The sequence below is a fragment of the Rhinatrema bivittatum genome, chromosome 12 (genome assembly GCF_901001135.1).
Source record: "Rhinatrema bivittatum chromosome 12, aRhiBiv1.1, whole genome shotgun sequence".
NCBI classification, from domain to species: Eukaryota; Metazoa; Chordata; class Amphibia; order Gymnophiona; family Rhinatrematidae; genus Rhinatrema; species Rhinatrema bivittatum.
In genome coordinates, this window is record NC_042626.1 from 1,834,862 (window position 1) to 1,861,155 (window position 26,294).

Below are 26,294 nucleotides of genomic sequence, written 5' to 3' on the forward strand. Positions count from 1 at the left end.
CAGCCACAGAGACAAAACATCCCAACACGGGATACCCCGGTCAGCCACAGAGACAAAATATCCCAACACTTAAATATAAAATTAAAATATCCCATCCTTCCCCCCTCTTCTCTTCTCCGCATACCTACCCCTTCCTCCTTCCATTGCCTACCCCATCCCCCCCTTTTTTCCTTCTTTTCCCATTCATACTTTCTTGTATTTATTTTATTTATTTATTTAACAATTTTATATACCGACCTTCATAGTAGATTACCATATCGGATCGGTTTACAGTTTAACAGAGGGAAAAAACTAGAGTAACAAATTCACGTAAACGAAAGATAACCAAAGCAGGAATAAGTCAAAGTTACAATCAACAGGGGGCGGGAACTTGGAAGCTTGCAACAAGCTGGAAAGAAGAAAAGGCCAGTAAAGTAATTTTACCGTAGAGTACAAGTTACAAACTTAAGAACGGTGCTTTAATCTGAAGTCTAAGAGTCCATTTATTTTTTTTCTTTGAGAAACGGAGTGACAGGCTGGGTAAGAAAGAAGGCCAGCTAGTGATTGTCTGATGGTTCAGGGAAGGCTTGGAGAAAGAGCCAGGTTTTAAGTCTTTTCCTGAAAGTTAATAGGCATGGCTCCAGTCTGATGTTTGATGGGATACTGTTCCAGATGGAAGGGCCTGCTGTTGAAAAGGCTCTGTCTTTGGTCGTAGCGAGGCGTGTAGCTTTAGTGGGTGGAACATTAAGAGTGCCTTTGTAAATGTCTCTAGTTGGTCTGTTAGAGGAGTAAAGTTTGAAAGGTATTTCTAGGTCAAGTTGAAGTTGATGATGGATGGTTTTATGGATTAAGGTGATTGATTTGTATAGAATTCTGTAATTTACTGGTAACCAGTGTAGGTTCCTGAGAATTGGTGATATGTGTTCGTAGCGGCTGGTACTGGTCAACAATCTTGCTGCCGCATTTTGAATCATCTGAAGAGGTTTGGTAGTGGATTTGGGGAGTCCTAGTAGAAGGGCGCTGCAGTAGTCTATTTTGGCGAACAGTAGCGCTTGGAGGACTGTCCTGAAGTCATGGAAGAATAAGAGAGGTTTAAGTCGTTTTAAGACCTGTAATCTGTAAAAGCAATCTTTCGTTGTTGAATTGACCATTTTCCTTAGGTTTAGTCGATTGTCTAGAATCACCCCAAGATCTCTAACCTGCTTACATGTGATGTGGGGGTTGAGTGGGGTTGGTTGGTGGATATTGATATCATTTGAGGAGATGAGGAGAAGCTCTGTCTTAGAAGCGTTGAGGACCAAGTTTAGGCTGTTGAGTAGGTTGGTGATGGATAAAAGGCAGTTATTCCAATGGGAGAGCGCTTTTGAGAGTGATTCTGTTATGGGGATTAGAATCTGTACGTCGTCTGCGTACAGATAATGAGTTAGATTGAGATCTGTTAACAATTGGCTGAGGGGGAGGAGGTATATGTTAAAGAGGGTTGGGGATAACGAAGATCCTTGTGGTACGCCCAGATTAGATTTTGTTAGAGGTGACTCTTTATTATTGATTTTGACTTTGTAAGTCCTATTGCTGAGGAAGGACTTGAACCAGTTGTACGCAGAACCAGAGATGCCAATATCTGCTAGGCGATCCAACAAGATGGAGTGATTGACGGTGTCGAAAGCCGCCGAGATGTCTAATAAGACTAGTAAGAAGGAGTGTCCTTTATCTAACCCTATAATAATATGGTCTGTTAGTGAGATGAGGAGGGTTTCAGTATTGCGTGATTTACAGAAACCATATTGCGAAGGGTGTAAGATCTTGTGGTCTTCCAGATAGTCAGAAAGCTGTGTGTTTACCAGTTTCTCCGTTAGTTTAGCGACGAATGGGAGGTTAGAGATGGGTCTGAAATTTGCTGGTACGTTTGGGTCTAGATTGTGTTTCTTGAGGAGGGGCTTGAGTGAAGCGGTTTTTAGGATGTCTGGGTTGCTTCCTTGGGATAGGAGGCTGTTTATTATGTTGGTCAGAGGTCCTGAGATCAAGTTTGGGATGAGAAGCAGGAGTCTCGATGGAATATTGTCAGCTGGATGGCTAGAAGGTTTCTGTCTTTTTAGAAGAGATTCAATCTCTTTGGTGGAGATTGATTCGAAACAGTCAAATTTGGGTCTGTTTAGAGAATTGGAATTCTCACCTGACTTGATGGGAGTTGTATTTGTAGGAAGGAGGGCGAGGGTATTTAAGATCTTCTGTTGGAAGTAAGAAGCAAGTTCTATGGCTTTGGAGAGAGCTTGTTCATCAGGAATAGGTGGTGGGGTTGATTTGGTGATTTGTGATACGTAAGAGAAAAGGGCCTGAGCATCATATTGAAAATGGTGTATTTTGTTTGCATAGTATTCCTTTTTTTTCTGTAGAATGGCGGTCCTGTAGTGATTTAAGAAACCCTTGTATGATGCGAGGGTTGTATTGTTTGGGGTTTTGCGCCATCTATTTTCTTTCTGGCGTAAGTCCTGTTTCATTTGTTTCAGTTCTGAGCAGAACCAAGGTTGGTTTCCCTTTTTTGTTGGGTTGAGTGACTTGGAGATTATTGGGCACCATTTGTTTGCGACTGTTTCTGTAATCTTTTGCCAGGAGGATATGGCTGAGTCAGGATTAGCTAGGTCTAGGTTGGAGAGTTCTTTGGATAGCTGATCGCCGAGTATGTCGGAAGGACATGTTTTCCTGAATTGAATGGTAGATGTGTGAGGAGAGGTGTGTGTCTGTTTGTGAGTGGAAAAGGAAGATTCTATTAAGAAATGATCTGACCAAGGGATTGGGGTACAGGAAGGTTCTGATGTGCAGATGAAGTTAGCATTAATGAATATTTGATCCAGGGTGTGACCAGCTTTATGCGTGGGGCTGTTTATGGTCTGAGTGAATCCCATCGCGCCAAGAGTGGTGAGGAGAGTTTCACAGTTGGTAGAGCGAGGTATTGCGTTTGTGTGGAGGTTGAAATCCCCCATAATTATTGTTGGAAGGTCTGAATTAATGTGTTTCACGATGGATTCTACGAGGGGTGATGGGTCTGTTTCTAGAACTCCCGGGGGAGCGTAGACTAACAGAATTTGTAGGTGTTTCGATTTGACTAGACCCAATTCTAATTTGGATTCTGTCTTGATAGAATGTGCGGTCAGTCTGAGTTCTTTCTTAGTGGCTAGAAGAAATCCGCCTCCTCTTTTTTTGAGTCTATGAAAGGTGAAGATGTCGTATGTCTGAATTGGTAGTTGATTGGTTAAGGCAATGTCAGAGTTTTTGAACCAGGTTTCTGTGATGGCACAGATGTCTGGGTTGCTATCCAAGAGGTAATCGTTGAGGATGTGTGTCTTCTTAGTTAAGGATTGCGCATTGATGAGGGTTACTGAGAGTAGCGTGAGGCCTAGAAGTTGGTTCAATGGTGATGTTGTGATAGGGATGATTCTTTTTTGTATGACATTGGTGAAGTTAGATATGGGGGTTCTCCTAAGGTTGTGGATGATTGGGATGTTATATGTGAGCATGGTGAGGATGGCTTTGGTGGAGGTTTATTTTGAGATGCGCTTGATTGGGTCTGGGTTTGGAAGCCCAATGGTGTGAGTCTGTATGATGGGTGAGTCTGAGGATGGGTGAGAGAGGGTGTCTGTCTGTATGAGTTAATTTAGATGAATTGCTGAAGGTGTTTGTAATTTAGTTGGTTCGGCTGGATAGGTGCTCTGTCCTCTGTAAGCTTGATTGGTTGTCTGAGTGGTTGCTGGGATGATTCTGGTCACAGCAGTTATATCGAGGACTATTATATTTCTGGGCTCCGATGATTGGGTTGAAAGATAACATGCTAGTATGGTGGTTAGGTAGCATCGGTTCCTTTGCTCTGTTAAAGGCCTCCCGTTGGGTCCCGGGCGGGTTCCACACATAGGGAGTGCCCAAAGGGAGTGCACTAAGGAGCGCACAAAGGAGCAGGCTCCTTTGTCGAGCTCCTTAGGCGCGCGACGCCTGGGTGTCTCTCAATTTAAATTAGGAGGCCAAATCAGGGCTGTCCCCTGATTGGCTGAAGGTGTTCGGCGTGCCCCTCGGAGGCGGAGGAAGGTGAGCCGGATGTCGTCAGCGTCTCGGTTCGACGGAGGCCGGCAGGGGCTGCCTCGTGGTCGGGGTCGGAGGCGGCCGTGGGTAAGTGAGAAATATCGGGCCTTACCCCGGCGGGTCTCCGGCGCCGATCGCACAGGCCCTGCTTCTCTGCTCTGCCGTGCTGCGTCCGTGCTGCGTCCGGAGGAAGACGCAGCACGGACGCAGCACGGCAGAGCAGAGCATGAGTTTGTATATACCTTCCTCGTTTTTCGTTTCTATTTTCATTTTCGTTATTTGACTTAAGTTATTTTTAGTTATTTCCTGTTACAACCTACTCCATATACTATTGGCATATACTTTTGTTTCTCAAATTGTTCTATGTATCATTGTTTCATTTCAATGTAAACCGGGGTGAAGGCATGTGCTAAACCTCGGTATATAAAAGCTTCAAATAAATAAATAAATAAACACGGGATCCCCTCTCAGCCACAGAGATAAAACATCCCAACACGGGATCCCCCGTCAGCCACAGAGACAAAACATCCCAACACGGGATCCCCGACAGCCAGAGAGACAAAACATCCCAACACGGGATCCCCCGTCAGCCACAGAGACAAAACATCCCAACATGGGATCCCCCGTCAGCCACAGAGACAAAACATCCCAACACGGGATCCCCGCCAGCCACAGAGACAAAACATCCCAACACGGGATCCCCCGTCAGCCACAGAGACAAAACATCCCAACACGGGATCCCCCGCCAGCCACAGAGACAAAACATCACAACATGGGATCCCCCGTCAGCCACAGAGACAAAACATCCTCTCGGGATGCCCCGTCAGCCACAGAGACAAAACATCCCAACATGGGATCCCCTGTCAGCCACAGAGGCAAAATATCCCAACACGGGATCCCCGACAGCCAGAGAGACAAAACATCCCAACACGGGATCCCCCGTCAGCCACAGAGACAAAACATCCCAACACGGGATCCCCCGTCAGCCACAGAGACAAAATATCCCAACACGGGATCCCCGACAGCCAGAGAGACAAAACATCCCAACACGGGATCCCCCGTCAGCCACAGAGACAAAACATCCCAACACGGAATCCCCCGTCAGCCACGGAGACAAAACATCCCAACACGGGATCCCCGACAGCCAGAGAGACAAAACATCCCAACACGGGATCCCCCGTCAGCCACAGAAACAAAACATCTCAACACGGGATCCCCCGTCAGCCACAGAGACAAAACATCCCAACACGGGATCCCCCGTCAGCCACAGAGACAAAACATCCCAACACGGGATCCCCCGTCAGCCACAGAGACAAAACATCCAGCCTAGAAATTTGCTGACTGTTGAAGGGTCAGAGACACATCAGTGCCTATCAGACAGAGCTGCTGAGTGTGCAGGGAAAGAGAATTTCCAGAAGCCAATGACTTGGATAAATGTTTTATTATATTTTCCCGGGTAAACTGAATATCTGGAAACTGCCTGCTCAGTTCGCAGGTAAAAGTGCATTTCTTTAGCTGGGGCAGGAGTAAGACATATGTAATGCGCACTTAACATTTCCATATCTAAAGCGTTATTTCCCAGGGGAAAAAGCAGCTGCAAACCTGAAGGCATGCTCATAGATTCCCCTTGAAAACTCGTGCGCTGTGCATGGGTTAAACGTCCCCGCAGACCTGCACTGCTGCAAGCATGTCCTGCATATCTGTAAGCAGCAGTATCAACACTCTGTTCGTTTGTAAATCTTTCTCTGTGATTTGTTTTTTGAGTTTGTAGCCTATATACATAGACAAAATACAGAGAGAAGTACAAGTGCAGTCATACGCAGACATAATGTTTGAACACAAATAAACACATATCCACGTAAACACACATGAAGACAAAGAAAGGCAGGAAGGTAGAGACTGCAATCACTTACGGTATTGGGCATGGAGACTGCAGGATCCATGTATCCCAAAACACTGTCTAAACTCATGATGTTATCGATGACATCATCCATCTGCCAGAGAAAAGCAAAGTCTTGAAGCATAGAACTATCTGCATCATCCCTACAGCACCTCCTGCTGGGAAAGGCTGGTACTGCAGGACCTGGGAGCTCCCTACACCACCCCTATAGCACCTCCTGCTGGGAAAGGCTGGTACTGCAGGACCTAGGAGCTCCCTACACCATCCCTACAGCACCTCCTGCTGGGAAAGGCTGGTACTGCAGGAGTTAAAATGAGAATAAGTAGTAAATTCTTACCCCAGGTCTCTCTACTATAGCCCCTTCCAGCTTCCCTTCTTCCCATCTCTGTGTCCTGTGTTCATACCTCTCTTTCTGGGTTGGAGCAGATATTCAGCATTGCCATTGGACTGTTGGGGGCACTATTGCCGGTTGAAGAGGAGAGAACACGGCTGCCCCTCATGCTTGGTGAAGAGGCAGCAGCTGGTGGCTTCGTGGAAGGCCTCAAGGAACTAACTTGTGCTGCAAACTTATTGCCATATGTATCTGAGAAATAGTCCCGGACTTTCCTGTCCAGAGACTGTTGCAGGTGATACGACGTGGGATTCTCCAGGTGCGTCTGAACCTGATTCATAAACAAGAGAACGAATTAACCAATTACAGACAGAAGGGGACTGGCCTGCCCTAAACTGTAAAAGGCAGTGAGGATCCCTTTGACTACACTGCATGCAGGTAAGAAACAGAAGGTGCAGCGATGGCTCAGGAAGATTCACCTTTAAGAGCTCCAGGGGCACTTGAGGAGGGCTCTGGAAGTTCACTGGAGTACTGATGGCAGGGGAGGATGCTATGGGCACATGTTGCTGCTGCGTGTAATGCAGGTGCTGCATCTGCAGACGCTCTCGCTGCTCCTCCTGCTGCACCTGCTCCCGCATTAACTGCATGCGCATACCAATGCGAGATGCCATGTTGCTCCTGTGCCTCTGACCAAACTCACTACGAGAAGACAGAGAGAAGAATTAAAGAAGGACATTTACCAGACTAACTAAGGATATGCTATGGATCTACGATACACACACACAGGCATTCACTACTGGGGGAATTACACGTTCTAGATACAGCATACAATACCGTCTAATAATAATAAGATACACACACATAGCATTCACTACTGTAGGAATTACACGTTCTAGATACAGCATACAATACTGTCTAATAATAATAATAAGATACACACACATAGCATTCACTACTGGGGGAATTACACGTTCTAGATACAGCATACAATACCGTCTAATAATAATAAGATACACACACATAGCATTCACTACTGTAGGAATTACACATTCTAGATACAGCATACAATACTGTCTAATAATAATAATTAGATACACACACACAGGCATTCACTACTGGGGGAATTACACGTTCTAGATACAGCATACAATACCGTCTAATAATAATAATAAGATACACACATAGACATTCACTACTGGGGGAATTACATGTTCTAGATACAGCATACAATACTGTCTAATAATAATAATAAGATACACACACACAGGCATTCACTACTGGGGGAATTACACGTTCTAGATACAGCATACAATACCGTCTAATAATAATAATAAGATACACACATAGCATTCACTACTGTAGAAATTACATGTTCTAGATACAGCATACAATACTGTCTAATAATAATAATAAGATACACACACACATAGCATTCACTACTGGGGGAATTACACATTCTAGATACAGCATACAATACTGTCTAATAATAATAATAAGATACACACACAGGCATTCACTACTGGGGGAATTACACGTTCTAGATACAGCATACAATACCGTCTAATAATAATAATAAGATATACACACATAGCATTCACTATTGTAGGAATTACACGTTCTAGATACAGCATACAATACTGTCTAATAATAAGATACACATATACACACATAGGCATTCAGTACTGTAGAAATTACATGTTCTAGATACAGCATATAATACTGTCTAATAATAATAAGATACACATACATAGCATTCACTACTGTAGGAATTACACGTTCTAGATACAGCATACAATACTGTCTAATAATAATAATAAGATACACACACATAGACATTCACTACTGGAGGAATTACACGTTCTAGATACAGCATACAATACCGTCTAATAATAATAAGATACACACACATAGCATTCACTACTGTAGGAATTACATGTTCTAGATATAGCATACAATACTGTCTAATAATAATAATAAGATACACACACATAGCATTCACTGTAGGAATTACATGTTCTAGATACAGCATACAATACTGTCAAATAATAATAAGATACACACACACACATAGCATTCACTACTGTAGGAATTACATGTTCTTGATACAGCATACAATACTGTCTAATAATAATAAGATACACACACACAGCATTCACTACTGTAGGAATTACATGTTCTAGATACAGCATACAATACTGTCTAATAATAATAATAAGATACACACACATAGCATTCACTATTGTAGGAATTACAAATTATTTATTTATTTAAAAGTGTTTATATACCACTTTTACAAATACAATTTAATCAAAACGGTATACAATATAAAACATACATAATAAAACCATAATATTAAAACCTAATCCACTAAAAATAAAACAATCATAATAATAAAAATCATCCATAACTAAGTAAATACTAGACATTACATCAAGTGCCTAAGTACCGCAAGAATGTACTTAAATGGATAGGCAAAGAATGAAGGGCAAGAGAGGAAGGGAACAGGAGGACTGAATGGAAAGTAAGGTGTATGATAGATTATGTGAGTTCCGTTACTGGGATTTTAAATGCAAATTGAAATAAATGAGTTTTTAAGGATTTTTTAAAATTGTCGTGTGTCACATATATGACGGAGTTCCAGAGTATTGGCCTGGCCACGGGAAAAGCTCTTTTTCGTGTGATGTCAGATCTAGCTAGACGAACTGAAGGGATATCTCGAAGGATCATAAATGTCGCGATGGTTTGTAAATACGTAAGATGGAACATAACCAAGTTGAGGGAATGAATTATGGTCAGAATTTTATATTGTATTCTACATTTTATTGGAAGCCAGTGGTAAGAGTAGAGGATTGGAGTTATATGATTTCTAAGGGACGTGCCTGAAAGTATACGTGCGGCGGCGTTCTGAACCAATTGTAGTGGGTGATTAGTAGAGTCAGGGTGGCCCAGGTAGAGAGCGTTGCAGTAGTCAAGACCAGAAAACACGAGTGATTGAAGGACAGTTCGAAAATCTTGGTGAAGCAGCAGGGGGCGAAGACATTTTAACAGATGGAGTTTGTAAAAAGATTTTTTTGTAACAGCGGAAATATGTTGTATCATTGACAGGGCAGAGTTTAACAATATTCCCAAATTGGGTGCATGTTTTACAATAGGAATAGATACTCCATTTAAAGAAAGATGAGATGGGGGACCGATGGTGGAACTAGAAATTGATGAAAAATGAACTACTTCTGTTTTGGAAGGATTTAATTTTAAACAGTTGTGGGATAGCCAGGTATTGATGGCGTTCAAGCATAAGATTACCATAGAAAGAGTAGAAGACCATGAGGAGAGGTAAGGAACCAGAAACTGAATATCGTCAGCATAAATTTTAAATTGAATATTTAGAGAGGAAAGAATGTGGCAGAGAGGGAGGAGGTAGATGCTGAAAAGAACAGGACATAAAGATGAACCTTGTGGAACACCGGATGAGATCATGTATTGATCTGATGAAAGATTACCAATGTTAATTTGTTGTGTATGGCCTGACAGGAAAGATGAAAACCATAAGAACATAAGAAAATGCCATACTGGGTCAGACCAAGGGTCCATCAAGCCCAGCATCCTGTTTCCAACAGTGGCCAATCCAGGCCATAAGAACCTGGCAAGTACCCAAAAACTAAGTCTATTCCATGTTACCATTGCTAATGGCAGTGGCTATTCTCTTAATGAACTTAATAGCAGGTAATGGACTTCTCCTCCAAGAACTTATCCAATCCTTTTTTAAACACACTATACTAACTGCACTAACCACATTCTCCGGCAACAAATTCCAGAGTTTAATTGTGCGTTGAGTAAAAAAGAACTTTCTCCGATTAGTTTTAAATGTGCCCCATGCTAACTTCATGGAGTGCCCCCTAGTCTTTCTACTATCCGAAAGAGTAAATAACCGATTCACATCTACCCGTTCTAGACCTCTCATGATTTTAAACACCTCTATCATATCCCCCCTCAGTCGTCTCTTCTCCAAGCTGAAAAGTCCTAACCTTTTTAGTCTTTCCTCATAGGGGAGTTGTTCCATTCCCCTTATCATTTTGGTAGCCCTTCTCTGTACCTTCTCCATCGCAATTATATCTTTTTTGAGATGCGGCGACCAGAATTGTACACAGTATTCAAGGTGCGGTCTCACCATGGAGCGATACAGAGGCATTATGACATTTTCCGTTTCATTCACCTTTCCCTTTCTAATAATTCCCAACATTCTGTTTGCTTTTTTGACTGCCGCAGCACACTGTACCGACGATTTCAATGTGTTATCCACTATGACACCTAGATCTCTTTCTTGGGTTGTAGCACCTAATATGGAACCCAACATTGTGTAATTATAGCATGGGTTATTTTTCCCTATATGCATCACCTTGCACTTATCCACATTAAATTTCATCAGCCATTTGGATGCCCAATTTTCCAGTCTCACAAGGTCTTCCTGCAATTTATCACAATCTGCTTGTGATTTAACTACTCTGAACAATTTTGTGTCATCTGCAAATTTGATTATCTCACTCGTCGTATTTCTTTCCAGATCATTTATAAATATATTGAACAGTAAGGGTCCCAATACAGATCCCTGAGGCACTCCACTGCCCACTCCCTTCCACTGAGAAAATTGTCCATTTAATCCTACTCTCTGTTTCCTGTCTTTTAGCCAGTTTGCAATCCATGAAAGGACATTGCCACCTATCCCATGACTTTTTACTTTTCCTAGAAGCCTCTCATGAGGAACTTTGTCAAACGCCTTCTGAAAATCCAAGTATACTATATCTACCGGTTCACCTTTATCCACATGTTTATTAACTCCTTCAAAAAAGTGAAGCAGATTTGTGAGGCAAGACTTGCCCTGGGTAAAGCCATGCTGACTTTGTTCCATTAAACCATGTCTTTCTATATGTTCTGTGATTTTGATGTTTAGAACACTTTCCACTATTTTTCCTGGCACTGAAGTCAGGCTAACCGGTCTGTAGTTTCCCGGATCACCCCTAGAGCCCTTTTAAAATATTGGGGTTACATTTGCTATCCTCCAGTCTTCAGGTACAATGGATGATTTTAATGATAAGTTACAAATTTTTACTAATAGGTCTGAAATTTCATTTTTTAGTTCCTTCAGAACTCTGGGGTGTATGCCATCCGGTCCAGGTGATTTACTACTCTTCAGTTTGTCAATCAGGCCTACCACATCTTCTAGGTTCACCGTGATTTGATTCAGTCCATCTGAATCATTACCCTTGAAAACCTTCTCCATTATGGGTACCTCCCCAACATCCTCTTCAGTAAACACCGAAGCAAAGAAATCTTTTAATCTTTCCGCGATGGCCTTATCTTCTCTAAGTGCCCCTTTAACCCCTCGATCATCTAACGGTCCAACTGACTCCCTCACAGGCTTTCTGCTTCGGATATATTTAAAAATGTTTTTACTGTGAGTTTTTGCCTCTACAGCCAACTTCTTTTCAAATTCTCTCTTAGCCTGTCTTATCAATGTCTTACATTTAACTTGCCAATGTTTATGCTTTACCCTATTTTCTTCTGTTGGATCCTTCTTCCAACTTTTGAATGAAGATCTTTTGGCTAAAATAGCTTCTTTCACCTCCCCTTTTAACCATGCCGGTAATTGTTTTGCCTTCTTTCCACCTTTCTTAATGTGTGGAATACATCTGGACTGTGCTTCTAGAATGGTATTTTTTAACAATGACCACGCCTCTTGGACATTTTTTACTTTTGTAGCTGCTCCTTTCAGTTTTTTTCTAACAATTTTTCTCATTTTATCAAAGTTTCCCTTTTGAAAGTTTAGCACGAGAGCCTTGGATTTGCACACTGTTCCTTTTCCAGTCATTAAATCAAATTTGATCATATTATGATCACTATTGCCAAGCGGCCCCACCACCGTTACCTCTCTCACCAAGTCCTTACCAGTTTAAAACAGTTGCAGAGATACCAATAGATTGTAGACCTGAAATAAAAATCTGGTGATCTAAAGTGTCAAAAGCCACAGAGGTATCTAAGAAAACAATGATAAAGTCTGTGTTGGAATCAAAGCCTCGTAGTAAAGTATCAAAAGAGGAAAGAAGAATGGTCTCTGTAGAATGGCCCTTACATTAGCCATGCTGTCCTGAGTGCAAAATATCAGGATCAGAAAGAAAATCCGATAATTGGTGTAATACTACTGATTCTAGTAGTTTCGCTAAAGATGGTAATGATGCAATAGGTCTAAGACTGTTGTAATCTAAGGGATCATTGGATTTGTTTTTTATCAGTAGAATGGAAATTTGCTTCAGACTGTCGGGAAACTGGCCTGATTCGAGAGATTGATTTATCATCGCGCAAAGAAACTTACTAACGGAGGGCCCTAGGGATTTGAAAAGAGTCCCTGAGTACGGATTCAGTGGTGAGCTGGAGCGTTTCTGCTTCTGGATTATGGTTAGTATTGTGGATTCAGAAACAGGCGTAAATTCTGACCCATTCCGACTGATTGGTGCATTACTGAAAGTGGGATAGTGTAAATGTTTAAACTCATTCGATATGTTATCCACTTTGGATTTGAAATGCTTGGCTATTTTATTACAGGTAAAGGTGTCATAGGTGGTAGAATTATTGGTATTCATAGAAGTTAGGCATCTTACAATATTGAAAAGCACACTTGGAATTCCATTTGCCACTGAGATTTTCTTAGCAAAATATGTTTTTTTGCTATGTTCAGTTCTTTATTATATTGAAGTAGACGTATTTTTTGCATCTAAAGTTTTTTTACGTCGCCAAATCTGTTCTTTCCTTCTTAGTAAAATCTTAAAGGTGTGAAGAGACTTGGAGAACCAGGGAGCGTTTGGCTTTTCTTTTTTAAAGATGACCTTTTTAATGGAGCTATTACGTCCAGTGTAGCAGTGATTGCTGAGTTCCAGATAGTAACAGTGTCATTGATAGTAGTAGCTGGGACTAAAGGCAGATTAGGCGCAAAAGAATCAATAAAGGAATCGGCGGGTATCATTTTTCTTTTCATTACTGTAAAATTACTTTTGGTATTTGAACTAATAGTTTCTACATTTAAGGTAAACTGAACAAGGTAGTGATCCAACCAAGGTACTGGTTTAATAATAGTTTTCTCTGGATTTGGGGAAGCAAACGAAGGATTGAAGAAAGCGAGGTCTAGGATATGCCCACGGATATGGGTAGGGACTCGGATCAATTGTTCCCATCCCAATCCAGACATAGCGTCTAAGAAAAAGATCACTGTAGGAGATAAAGAAATTACACATTCTAGATATAGCATACAACACTGTCTAATAAGACACACACATAGCATTCAGTACTACAGGAATTACACGTTCTAGATATAGCATACAACACTGTTTAATAAGACACACACATAGCATTCAGTACTATAGGAATTACACGTTCTAGATATAGCATACAACACTGTCTAATAAGACACACACATAGCATTCAGTACTACAGGAATTACACGTTCTAGATATAGCATACAACACTGTTTAATAAGACACACACATAGCATTCAGTACTACAGGAATTACACGTTCTAGATATAGCATACAACACTGTTTAATAAGACACACACATAGCATTCAGTACTATAGGAATTACACGTTCTAGATATAGCATACAACACTGTCTAATAAGACACACACATAGCATTCAGTACTATAGGAATTACACGTTCTAGATATAGCATACAACACTGTCTAATAAGACACACACATAGCATTCAGTACTACAGGAATTACACGTTCTAGATATAGCATACAACACTGTTTAATAAGACACACACATAGCATTCAGTACTATAGGAATTACACGTTCTAGATATAGCATACAACACTGTCTAATAAGACACACACATAGCATTCAGTACTACAGGAATTACACGTTCTAGATATAGCATACAACACTGTCTAATAAGACACACACATAGCATTCAGTACTATAGGAATTACACGTTCTAGATATAGCATTCAATACTATCAAATAATAATAATAAGACACTTACATACAGCATTCAGTACTGTAGGCTAAACACATTCTAGAAATAGCATACAATCTTGTCAAATAATAATCATAATAAGACACACACACAAAGCATTCAGTACTGTAGGAATTACACGTTCTAGATAGAGCACACAATACTGTCTAATAAACAGAGACCATTCCATCACATGCTTAGAACAGAGTAATTCAGGACACTTTTTCGGATAGCTAGAGATCTGCTGAATCATTCCCTTGATCCTGGCGAGAACTTAGCCTGAGATCTTGACTGGGATAAATTTGCAGCTTGTTTTTCAAATAAGATTTTGCAAATGCTGAATAATATTGCTGGGCTTTCAGATACTGATTTAAAGAGGGGATGGTGAATCTGTGCTGCAGAGATCTTCACTGATTGATCCTGATAACACGTCTAGGGTTATTAGATTAGGAGGGAAGTAAGGAAGCCCTTGGCAAGCTTATGGCTCAATCTCTAAACACCTTGGGAATCAGATGGGTGTGAATGCAATCGATGTCTCATTAAGAAGGGACTTTTCCTGGCTGCTCTGGAGAATGCGGTCGCTCGTCATAGGCCAGTTTCATATTTAGTGTTTCTAGGAAAGATGATTGAGAAAGTGCTAGCTGCTCTGTTGCTGGAACGGGTGAAACAGGCCAATTTCTTGGACCAATATTATTAACTGGGGTTTTGTTTAGAGAAGTGGCAGCTCCCATCGACCCTAAGTGCGGACCCCGACTCATCTGCTAAGAAAAGGTTCTCCCCCGTCTGACTTCTCCACAGGATTGCTGCAGGTGCTGTTCTCCGTGTGGCTCTCAGCGAGTCTGAGCCCAGCAGTACCCAAACTCCCCTGCTACTCTCAGAAGGCTGAGCTCAGGCACTCGTCGGGAGGTCAGAGGAGCGGGGACAGAACGGAGGGGCTGAGACTGGCTGGGATGGGCCGGGGGAAGACAGTGTGTCGGGGAGAGGAGCTGGGGAAGGGGACCCAGGACCCCTGCCTCATGCCCAGGACACCAACCAACTTGATCAGCTCCGGTCCTGCTCTCACATAGATTTGAGCCAAAGTGGTCCCCACTTAAAAAATAGTGACGCTCACTAGTTTAAGGCTGTAGCACAGAAATGGTACTGGTGAGTTTCACAGACGGCCTACAGCATCACTTAGAAAACCTTAATGCAGAGCCTTGTGCATTGGTGTTTTAAGGGTCTAACAATGTTTTTACTTTAGCAACTGCTTATATGTTCCTGGCTTTTTGTTGCATTTGGTGGGCTGCTCTTGTTGTTTTGTTTGCTTTTACTTGATTTTGTGATGTTCTGTTACTTGATTTATGATTGCAACTTTTGCAGAATTCTGTCACCCAGTTAATCTCGGGCCGTAGTGTGAAGGAACACCTCACCCCAGTGCTCTTTCACCTCTACTGGAGGACGAACCACAAAATTGCAATGCCTGTGCACAAGTTACTTTCCATGGATTAATGCTCTCCTCTGTTACACAATCCTACAAGTGCACTACGATCTTCTCAGTGGGACGTTTCAACTGTGTGGCAGGCTCGGCTGGCAGGAGGAAGGCAGTGAGCATTTCTGTAGCTGCTCTGATACTGTGCGCTCTCTCTGATCAGGCAGGCACTCTTATCTTTCTGGTCATGACTGGGGTTGATATTTGTCTATTAGTTTGCTTGCTGTGGGGTACGTATTTATTTTATTGTATGTGCTTTTATATATGCCTCCTACAGTCTAGGCATAGGCGGCCTAGACATATCGGGATAGATATTCAAATGCTACTTATCCAGATATGTGGCAGCCGCTGAATATCCAGCGGGGCAACATATCCGCTTATTATAACCAGATAAGTGCCGATATTCAGCCTTATCCAGTTAAGTTAAGCAATAGCAGGTTTGTTATCTGGATATAAATTATCCATGCTAAGTTATCCGGATAAGTCATATCTGAATAACTCTGAATGTTGGGCCCCATCATAAATAAATCCGCTTAAGAGTGGGTGATAGTGTGGACTATTCCTATTTTAAATGATCTCCTTGCTGATCCATTCACATATACCATCCCCATGCCACATCGGATTTTGTTGCAGGACCTGTTACCTCTGTGCTTGGCCTCTGGTTCCTCTCTTCCTTTGCCAGCTGAATGCCCAGGAGTGGCATGGCTCAATCCACTTTCTAAGCCACTCAGACAGGATATTAAGAAAGAGAATATAAAATGCTATCTCTACGCCTCTCTTCAGTTTTTTATGCTGTTCCGTCTTGACGAGGAAGCCTGAATTACAACCTTCAGTCAGAGCTTAGAGGACACTGTGTTCTGGGAATAAACAAATTCAGCTCCAGAAAAACCATTTCTTCTGTAAATAATTAAATTTAGATGGCTTACCTCTTGCACTTAGCTTCAAAGTCAGAGATTTAGGGGAAATCTTGCTTTCGGATTTGAATCTGGATAATCAAATTGTAGCTGTGGTCAAGAATGACTTCTGGAAACTTAATTCACCCTTATCTTGCTGTGTACATTTGAAAGCAGTAACACACAGTGGGGTTTGAAAGGGGAGCTGGAGAACTTCCTGAAGAAATGTCCATAAGCAGTTCTTAGCTCATCCCTGGGAGGCAGGTACAAGAACTGGGGATTTGCTGGCTACCTGTGACCCGGACTGGCCGCTGTCAGGCTCGATGGACCTTATTCTGAACCTGCATGACCCTGCTTTTGTCCTTATAAATTAAATAATCGCACTACACTATTGTTTACCCTTCCTGATAAGTGCAGCCAAAAACAGCTCATTCAGAAATCTGCCGCCAGATTTCACCGGTTTGAAAGCCCTTCAGCGGCTCCCAGTGGCGCTTGAAGGAAGACGGACTTTTAATTTGGGCATTACTTGTGCTTCTTTCCCTTGCAGATCTGCGAGAGTTGCTCCGCTCTGCAGCTCTGGCCGTAGGACGATTACAAGGACTTGTGGTTTTTTATTAGTATTTGATGGCTAACTTATTTTGTACTTATTGGAATAACTGTTCAGACAGGTTTTCACTATATCTTTGGTTTTTGTTTTTATTTTCTATTTGTGCAATTTTCAAATACATTTCAAGCAAACACTTGAATTGTAAAGCAATGTAAGCAAAGGCATATTAAAGTAAAGAGAGAAAACGGAAAAGAAGAAATCACCATATATATCCCGTCCCATCTCCAAGAAACGTTTCACAACATAAAGGAAGAAAGGAGGAGCCTGAGAGGCCGGAAATCAAGAAGGAGCATCACACAGACATTAGGAGAGGGACAAGGTACAGACAAAAAGCGCACAACTAGTCACAAAGCATAGGAGGCCTTCTGCTACCTGATAATACATTTACATCTAAATAGTAAGAATTGCCGTCCCCTTTTCTGAGTCTGCAGGCTCTTTCTCCAACTAAGAAGTCATTTTTTTTATTTATTTTGAACTTTTTTATACCGACATTCATGTAACAAATACATATCACATCGGTTTACAGTGAAACAATTATAGGATAAAGGCTTTACATAGAATAAGGGGATGCATAGAACTGGGCTCCGGGAAGTTAAAAATTAACACCTGCTAATATATAAGTAAGATAATAACCAAGCATTGAAACGGAACCGAAATCGAAAAGTCGTCACCTCCTGAGGGGATCTCAGAGTTATTTCCGTGGTGGGATAGAGGCACGGATCTAGTGCGGATCAAAGGTGGGAAGTCGTGGAGAGGAGATTCTTAAGGTGGATTAGCATAAAACGATTAGCATAACAACGATTAGGTCAATTTAACATAAGGATGACAGAAGGTGACTAAGGGACTGAAGTTATTGGGATGAGGAAGTGACTCGAGAGGGAGAGACGAGAGTTCGTCTATTAGGGCAAAGCTTGTCGGAGTAGCCAAGATTGTCCTGTCCAGAATGAGCCAAAGTTCGTACCATTAGGGGAATGCTTGACTGAATAGCCAGGTTTTGAGCTTTATTTGAATGTCAGCAGGCAAGGTTCTTGACGGAGATCTGGAGGGAGAGCATTAGCGGCCTCGGAGGGAACTTTCCTTCCACCCCCCCGCACCTTCCCTTCCCTTACCTAACCCACCCCCCCGGCCCTATCTAAACCCCCCCCCTAACTTTGCACACGCTGGCCAGCTGCCCCGCTCCATGTTCCGGTCCCGGGGGCTGGTCCGGAGGCTGCGGCCATGCCCCTGGAATGCCCCCGGGCCGAAACCATGCCCGTGGCGCCGCCCCCTAAATGTCGCGTCACTCCGGGCACACCCCTCGACACGCCCCTTCATACAAGCCCCGGGACTTACGCGCGTCCCGGGGCTTGCGTGCGCCGCCGAGCCTATGCAAAATAGGCTACCACCTTTCAAAGAATGATAAAATTAAATTCTCCACCTGCTCACCAACAAAAGAACTTGAAGAAAAACATGAGCACACCAAATGGAACTCATTCAAAATTAACCAAATCCTTATCAAAATGAAGCCTGCTAACCACCCACTAGATCCAACCCACGCAGGTTCCCTGAAAATAGTACACAGTGTGATCACCCCAACGATTCAACCATAAACAACCACTCACTCTCAGAAGGACTGGTCCCTGCTGGGGCAAAACAAGCAGTGAACTAAGCAATCCTAAAACATAAAACTGGAAGAGTTGACGAATGGGACAATTATTGACCAATATCCAACGTGCCTTTTATCACAAAAGTCCTAGAAAAAGCAGTGTTATCTCAATTAGAAAACTACCTAGAAGATAACAATTTTCTATATCCAAACCAATTCAGATTCAGAAAATATCGATCAACAGAAACTTTACTCATTTCTTTAATGGAGCCTGTTCTACAGGGGTTTGACAATGATGAATCTTATATCTTGGTACTAATTGATTTAACAGCAGCCTTCGCCACTGTGGCCTATTCTCTGCTGTGCCATCAGTTGAGAAGCATTGGAATAGACGGACGTTTTCTCAAATGGTTCTCTTCCTTCCTAGCAGAGAGGACATTCCAAGTCAACCACATATCTGACACCTTCCCAATCGATACAGGTGTCCCCCAGGGTTTAGCACTCTCGGCTACACTGTTCAACATGTATATGCTGCCTCTGTGTACATTGCTAGCGGAACTAGGAATCAACTTCTTCGTATTCGCAGATGACATACAATTCTACATCCCATTCGCCAAATCATTTCAAAAAACTGCATCGACACTCTCAGCATACATGCAGGCAATACAACAAGAAGTACTCAGCTGAAACGAACACTAAACATAAAAAAACTAAAATCGTGTGGTTAAGGAGAAACTCCTCCATAGTCAAACCGCCACCTCTAGACCTGGGTGATTTTAACATTGCACCCTCTGATCAAGTTCGGGACCTAGGAATACAGATTGATGAGAACTTTACAATGAAAAAGCACATAACCAAATTAATTAAAACAGGATACTCCAAGCTGAGAATATTACATCGGTTAAAACCATTACTAACAATACAGGACTGATGCACTATTTTACAAACGCTAATATTTTCAGACATAGATTACTGCAACTCCATATTACTAGGCCTACCTTCAGGACTATTAAACCACTACAGTTATTACAAAATGCCTCAGCAAGACTTTTATTAGGGCCAAGAAAATATGACCACATCACCCCCTCGCTGGTGGCACTGCACTGGCTGCCAGTACAATCCAGAATTCAGTATAAAGTAATAATAATTTTTAATATCATCAATGACAGAAACCCCTGCCTAACAGGAGTGACATTCCAACCACACACACCGCAGCGAACACTAAGATCGCAAAACAAAGGACTATTAACTGTGCGGAGTACACATCTAACACAAATAAGAGACCGAATGTTTTCCATAGCTGGCCCCAAGTTGTGTAATTCTCTACCAGAGATGTTACGTCTGATAACAGAAAGAAAGAGTTTAAAATGTGAACTGAAAACCTGGCTCTTCAAAAATGCATATGATCTATGGTAACTTAAAATATCTGTATGCAGATAACTCCACTATCAAAAACATAGATAATGTTAGAAAAAAGAGCGACTCATAAAGAGAGGTGCAAAATGTATTAAAACAACTTACTGACTAGTACGTGAAGGTTACTGAAATGGAACTTATGTATCGCAAACTGCTGACCTAGCCCCCTAGTTAACATGCTTTTCATGTTGTGTTGACCTAGAATATGAATGTTGCTTTTGTAAACCATTGTGATCTTCTTTTGGAATGATGGTATATAAAATGCCTAAATAAATAAATAAAATAAATGTTAAAGAGAGCATGGAGTCAAACAGGATAAAAGTTCTGCAGGAAACAGAATGCAATGTTGAATCTTTGTGGAGGAAATTCCATGTGAGGTGGTGGATAGAATAGCAGTTGGGGGTATATTACCATCCACCCGGCCACAGTGAACAGACAGATGATGAAATACTAACAGAAATTAGGGAAGCTAACAAAAATAGCAACACAGTAATAATGGGTGATTTCAATTATCCCAGCATTGACTGGATAAATGTCACATCAGGACAAGCTAAGAAGGTAAAGTTTCTAGAAGAAATAATTGACTGCTTCATGGAACACCTGGTACAAAAATAGACAAGAGGAGAGCTATTTTAGTCCTAGTCCTTAGTGGAAAACAGGATTTGATACAAGAGCTAACACAATTGGGGCCACTTGGCAACAGTGATCATAAGGAAATCTTTCAAAATGGAGACTATGATAAAATGATGAAAATGGTTAGGAAAAAAACTGAAAGAATCAACTGCAAAAGTCAAGAGTTTATATCAGGCATGGACCTTGTTTAAAAATACTTTCTTGGAAGCCCAGACCAGATGTATTCCATGCATTTGAAAAGGTGGCAAGAAGGCTAAGCGACTACTGGCATGTTTGAAAGATGAGGAGAGAGAGGCTATAATAGCTAAAAGAACATCTTTCAAGAAATGGAAAAGGGATCCGAATTAAGAAAACAGGAAACAGCATCAGCACTGGCAAGACAGATGCAAAGCATTGATAAGGAAAGCAAAGAAAGAATTTGAAAAGAAGCTTGCTGTGGAAGCAAAGACTCATAACACTTTTTCAAGTACATTTGAGGTAAAAAGCCTACAAGGGTTTGGACCATAATATGATCAAGAGGCAAAAGGGGCACCAAGGTAAAACAAGGCCATAGCAGAGAGATTAAACAAATTCTTTCCTTTGGTCTTACTGAGGAAGATGTAAGGCAGATACCCATGCCAGAATTAATATTTAAAGGTGATGATTCAGAGGAACTGAAATAAAACTCAGTGAACCTGGTAGATGTAATACAGCAAACTGACAAACTAAAGAGTAGCAAATCACCTAGACCAGATGGTATACATCTCAGAGTGCTGAAAGAACTAAAAAATGAAATTGTAAACCCGTTATTAGTAATCTGTAGACTATCATTAAAATCAGCTACAATATCTGAAGACTGGAGGGTAGCCAATGTAATGCCAGCTTTTAAAAAGGGGGCCAGGGGTGATCCAGGAAACTACAGACCAGTGAGCCTGATATCAGTGCTGGAGAAAATGGTTGAAACTATTCTAAAGAACAAAATTACTGAACAAATAGACAGACAAAGTTTAATGAGACAAACATGGATTTAGGAAATGGAAGTCTAATCTCACAAATTTGCTACATTTTTTTTAGAGGGCGTAAATAAACCTGTGGATAAAGCTGAGCCAGTTGATATAGGGTATCTGGATTTCCAGAAGGCATTTGACAAAGTCCCTCACGAGAGACTTGTTAGGAAATTAAAAAGTCATGGGATAGGAGGCAGTGTCCTACTGTGGATTGGGAACTGGTTAAAAGACAGAAAACAGAGAAAAGGGCTCAATGGTAAATGTTCCCAATGGAGAAAGGGGAATAGTGGAGCCCTAGGGATCTGTTCTGGGATCACTGCTTTTTAATATATTTATGAACGACCTGCAAATGGGAACAGCGAGTGAGGTGATCAAATTTGCCAATGACACAAATTAATTCAAAATTGTTAGTTGGATAATAATATTACAGTAATGAATAGATCTTTGTCTGCTGTGATTAAAACAAATACAGAAACAATTAGGGGCAGATTTTCAAAGGGATACGCGCATACTCCCCCCCCCAAAACCTGCCCCAAGCTCCCCCTGGGCGCGCCGAGCCTATGTTGCATAGGCTGCCAGCACGCGCAAAGCCCCAGGACGCGCATAAGTCCCGGGGCTTTCCTGGGGGGGCGTGTCAGGGGCGTGGCTCCGGCCCAGGGGCGTTCTGGGGGCGTGGCCGCGGCCTCTGGACCAGCCCCCGGACCGGAACATGGCGCGCCGGCAGCCGGCCCGGAGTGCGCAAGTTACGCCTGCCTTGGGGGAATTACTTAGGGGCCGAGGGCGCCGGAAAGAAAGTTCCCTCCGAGGTCACTCTGCTTTGCGCACGCCAACCCCGGATTTTAGAAGATAAGCGCGGCTACGCACGTATCTATTGAAATCCGACGTACTCTTGTTTGCTCCGGGTGCGCGATCAAAAGTACGCACTCGAGTACTTTTTAAAAATCTGCCCCTCCAGAAATGTTTAACAAGCTTCTTAGAGAGATATTGATGTATACAGAGGAGGAATTTCCTTGTTTGTCCAGAACATACTTTTTAAAAAGAGAATAGAGAGGAATATTCAAAATGTTGGTGCAGAGGACCCTCCAAGTTTGGGAATATCAACCTTCTTGGAGGAGTCCCTGGACATAATTGAGAATAGGGCAACTCGATTTCTCTCTTTTCTTTCAGAGTAAGATAAAGATAATCTATTCAGAAAGGTTTTTAGGAAGAAAGACGTCTCTTTTTGCAGGTATAAGATCCAAATTTTCCCTGAAGTCTCCAGAGCCACCCAAGCAAGGAGGAAACATTTCCTTGCATTAAAACATTGAGTTGTGGCTCTGGGGGCAACTTTCTTCTTGAAGTTTCCTTGTGTTTGTTATATAAATTATCAGGGGGAAAATTGGGGTTTACAGATCCGGTTCCTTTAGAGTCTTTTTTGTTAGATAAATCAGAAGTTGAAATTTTAGAGGTAAGGGGTAACTCCTTTCTCCAATTACTGTTATTCTATGTCTAATTAAATCTTGTAGTAGATACTGAATTTCCTATTTATTTAGATTATTGTGATATTCTCCCTCAGTTATGTTATACGTATAACAATGATATTTCTAAGTTATATTAATAATGATTGCCTTAAATTTGGGATACATATTTTGAAATTGTTTTGATGATGAAATCATTGAAGAAAATTTAATAAAGTATAAATTAAAAAAAAAAAAGTTAAATCACAAGAGGATTGAGAGACATTGCAAGAGGACCTTGCAAAACTGGGAGCCTGGGCATGCAAATGGCAAATGAAAATTAACGTGGACACGGGCAAAGTGATGCATTTAGGGGTCGATTTTACAAGCAGCCCGCGGCTGTTCACGTGCACACATGGACCCGCCAGTTTTATAACAATCACATGCCAGTCCGCGCATGCTGTAAAATCCGATGGGGGGGGGGGGGATTTTCGCTAAATATGTGCGGCGATGCAATTGGGCCTCCCCCAGTTCCCTACCCCCTACCTAACCTTCCTCCCCGCCCCCTAAACCTAAGCTAACTATTGCCAGTTTTTTCTTATTTTACTAGCACCAGTAGTTTCTGTGTTCCGGCTGCCGGCGTGCGCTTCCCCGGGGACAGCGGCTAATGGCCGGCCTGCGTCCCGCCCCACCCCTCCTCGCCCAGACCACGCCCCCCAGCCTGCACCTTCTTCAGGGCTCGGCACTTCTGTGCGTAACGGGGGTTACGCGCGTCCGGGCCCTTCCGATAATGCGCACAGCGCGCACAAGGCCTGGTCATGCGCATGACCTCCGTAATTTACGCAAAGGGCTGTCTGAAAATGTGTTTGTTAGGGAGGAATAATCCTGTCTATAGGTACACAATGCTGGGTTCTGTATTAGGAGTCACAGTTCAGGAAAAGGATCGAGGCGTCATCATTGAAACTACGTTGGAATCTTCTGCTCAATGTGCAGCAGCAGCCAAGAAAGCAAATAAAATGTTAGGGATCATTAGGAAAGGACTGGAGAATAAAACAGAGAATATCCTAACGCCTCTGTATCACTCCATGGTGCAGCCTCATCTTGAGTACTGTGTGCAGTACTGGGTCAGACCAAAGGTCCTTCAAGCCCAGTATCCTGTTCCCAACAGTGGCCAGTACAGGTCACAAGAATCTAGCAACAATGCAAACATTAAATAGCTCCCAAGCTACTAATTCTTATTGATTAAAACTGCCATACTGGGTCAGATCAAGGGTCCATCAAGCCCAGCATCCTGTTTCCAACAGAGGCCAAACCAGGCCATAAGAACCTGGCAAGTACCCAAAAACTAAGTCTATTCCATGTAACCATTGCTAATGGCAGTGGCTATTCTCTAAGTGAACTTAATAGCAGGTAATGGACTTCTCCTCCAAGAACTTATCCAATCCTTTTTTAAACCCAGCTACACTAACTGCACTAACCACCTCCTCTGGCAACAATTCCAGAGCTTAATTGTGCGTTAAGTACAAAAATATTTTCTCTTATTAATTTTAAATGTATCACCTAATTAGCTTCATTGTGTGTCCCCTGCTCTTTGTACTTTTTGAAAGAGTAAACAACTGATTAGCATTTACTGGTTTGACTCCACTCGTTACTTTATAAATCTTTATCACATCTCCCCTCAGCCGTCAGAACTCATGCAGAACCTTCTGCCAGAAAAGCTGATGCAGAACCATCATTACTGGAGCTTCTTTCATACTTACAGCCACTAAACCTGTAAATACTGCCTTAAAATTATTCCAGAAGCATCAATACTGGCCCTTCTCCTGTAGCAACCCCCAATGCTGAATCTTTTCCAGAACTACCACTAGGCCTTCTCTAGAACCTTATGCCTCAAAGCCTGTTTTGCAATCATTTCTAGCACAAAACCTGCTCCAAAACTGTTAGAGGTAAGATGAGCTCTAGAAGTAGAAAATGTGTTCCAGAAGCAGAGACATGCGGCCGGGTTCCAGAACCCTGATCCTGCTCTCGCGTCACCCTGGCAGTGGCATGGATCTAGCAGCGAATGTTTTATTGAGAAGCACTGCATGGGGCTGCTGTGGCAGTGAAGGCGAGCAGGCGCTCGGTTCTGCTTTCACTCTGACTCAGTGGGTCATGAGGGGAGGAGGAGAAAGCCTCCAGGGAGGAGAGCTCACGAGGCCTGTGCAAGGGGCTTTTCCCAGGGGAGCGCACCCTCTTCCTGTTCCTGGAACCGACTGAAGCGATAACAGACAAAGCTGCCTCCACCCTGCTGCGGTTCTGGCCCAGTCCAGAGCACAGAAATGATTGGGGGTGCTCTCTCTCTCTCTGAACACAGTAAGGGAGTCTCTGCTCAATACTGGGGGCACTCAAGCACGCCCTGCACCTACCCAGCCGGTTCCAGGAGGAAAGGGATCCCCCTGGCTCCTAAACATTGCCTACAGAAAGGTTTAAACCTGTTTTTCAATTCCTGTTTCCAAATTGTTCACATTGAGAAATTCCCAGAATTCTTTGCGAGAGGCCTGCGATTCCAACTCTGACGCCAAGGCTCCTACGGCTGCCCCCAGCTCTTATCCCCCACCAAGACAGGGACGAAACGTTTCCGAGGAGACCACACGCAGCCTGAAACACTAACTCTGCCTCCCTTCATACAAACCCGCAAAGTCTGAATCCAGTGTAGTCAGAATAAAACCCATGGGCTTGGCCAGATGCTCTCAACTGGAAACCCCTGCCGTTGACATTCAGCCCAATACTGATGCTCTGTGCTGCCTCTTAGAGAAACCAAAACTACAAGTCCCAGCATACATTGTGGCAGCACTGGCTATCCTTAGGCCTCCACTAGAAATAAATAGTTATTCCTCAGCTAAATGGAGTCTGATCGCTAAGCTCAAACGCCCAGGCAGGATGCGATAACGTCTTAGTCCACGAATGAAATCTGTCCAGAGACAGACCTGGACTCCTCCGGCTAA

At 42.5% G+C, this 26,294-nt stretch overlaps 1 protein-coding gene across 2 annotated transcripts in view; it reads right to left on the bottom strand.

Annotated features, from left to right (window-relative positions):
- TFEB (transcription factor EB) overlaps positions 1 to 26,294 on the bottom strand; it is a 74,412-nt gene that overhangs the window by 18,398 nt on the left and 29,720 nt on the right. For both annotated transcript variants that reach the window (XM_029572330.1, XM_029572329.1), the window contains exons 2-4: positions 6,761 to 6,980; positions 6,355 to 6,612; positions 5,964 to 6,044 (exon numbers count right to left, since the gene is read on the bottom strand). In XM_029572330.1, coding sequence (XP_029428190.1) covers positions 5,964 to 6,044; positions 6,355 to 6,612; positions 6,761 to 6,952 — 531 coding nt within the window. In that variant the 5' untranslated portion in view covers positions 6,953 to 6,980. The remainder of the gene's footprint in view (positions 1 to 5,963; positions 6,045 to 6,354; positions 6,613 to 6,760; positions 6,981 to 26,294) is intronic.